At 60.3% G+C, this 1,144-nt stretch overlaps 1 protein-coding gene across 1 annotated transcript in view; it reads left to right on the forward strand.

The window, feature by feature from the left end:
- Positions 1-1,061, forward strand: part of LOC102753143 (sialic acid-binding Ig-like lectin 14) — a gene marked incomplete at its 5' end in the record, with an annotated part of 2,797 nt that extends 1,736 nt beyond the window's left edge. The window contains 4 exon segments of the mRNA XM_015566221.1: positions 381-427; positions 430-516; positions 620-752; positions 890-1,061. Of these exon segments, the coding sequence (XP_015421707.1) occupies positions 381-427; positions 430-516; positions 620-752; positions 890-926 (304 nt within the window).
- Positions 1,062-1,144: the final 83 nt, after the last annotated feature.

Raw genomic sequence — 1,144 nt, forward strand, 5'->3', positions numbered from 1 at the left:
TTATAATGGGAATTAAATTTTCCCTCCTGCTCAGAGGGGCCCTGGACTGACAGCTCCCTGAGCCGGGGTGTGGGGCTCAGTGAGGGACTCAGATCCAGCTGTTAAGGTCAGGATTGTCCATGGAGCCCAGGGTGCCTCTGTCCTGTTACTGCCAGGTCAGGGCCAGCTGGGGGCAGAGGCAAGGGAGAAAGGACTGGGCCAGAGAGAGGGTGGGGCTGGGGGAGATGAGGGCTGAGAGGGGACAGGGAAGATTGCTAGGACAGGGCTCTCCATCTCCTGCCTGAGCAGAACCCACAGTGGTTTCAGCAAGGAGGAGGGAAGAGGAGAGACTGAGTCCTGGGAGTGGGTGGTGTCACCTGAGCTGGTGCTGGAGGAACAAGCCCTGAGCCCCTCCAGCCCTCAGCACCAGGGCTGCTGGAGCTGCCCCATGTGGGGCTGGAGGTGGAGGGGAGTCCTCCTGCCGGACTCAGCACCCGCTGGGCTCCCAGCGCATCTCCTTCAGCCTCTCTGTGCAGAGTGAGGTGTAGGATAGATGTGTGGCCGGCCGCCTGGTCAGGTGTGGGGATTGTGGGTGGACTGACACCTGGACAACACATCACCCTTCTCCTGTCATCTTCAGGCTGCCTTCCCTGCAGATGTGTGACCGAGGAGCAGCAGGGCTCCTGGCCCCTGGTCTTCACCCTGATCAGAGGGGCCCTCATGGGGGCTGGCTTCCTCCTCACCTACGTCCTCACCTGGCTCTACTACACCAGGTGAGCAGGCCTGTCTCTCCCCGGGGAAGGGCAGGGATTGGCCCTGAGGTGCAGGTGGGGCCGCACTCTCCGGCTCTGCCTGGAGTTAGAGGCAAAGAGGTCGAGTCTCTGAGCTGACACCTGTGTGGGCCCCGCAGGTGTGGAGGCCCCCGGAGCAGGAGGCAGAGCTCCTGATGGATCCTCCTTCCTCTCAGGATGGGACTGAGGTGTGGACACCAGGCGAGAGGGACCGTCCTGGGGCGTCAATGTCACCTTCTCCCTGGAAGATCTTTTTAAAAATTTTTATTAAATCTTTATTGTTCAGATTATTACAATTGTTCCTCTTTTTTCCCCCCATATCTTCCCTCCACTCGGTTCCAACCCCACCCTCTGCACTTCCCCCCCCCCCCCGT

This window comes from Myotis davidii, unplaced genomic scaffold (assembly GCF_000327345.1).
Source record: "Myotis davidii unplaced genomic scaffold, ASM32734v1 scaffold7203, whole genome shotgun sequence".
Taxonomy (NCBI): domain Eukaryota; kingdom Metazoa; phylum Chordata; class Mammalia; order Chiroptera; family Vespertilionidae; genus Myotis; species Myotis davidii.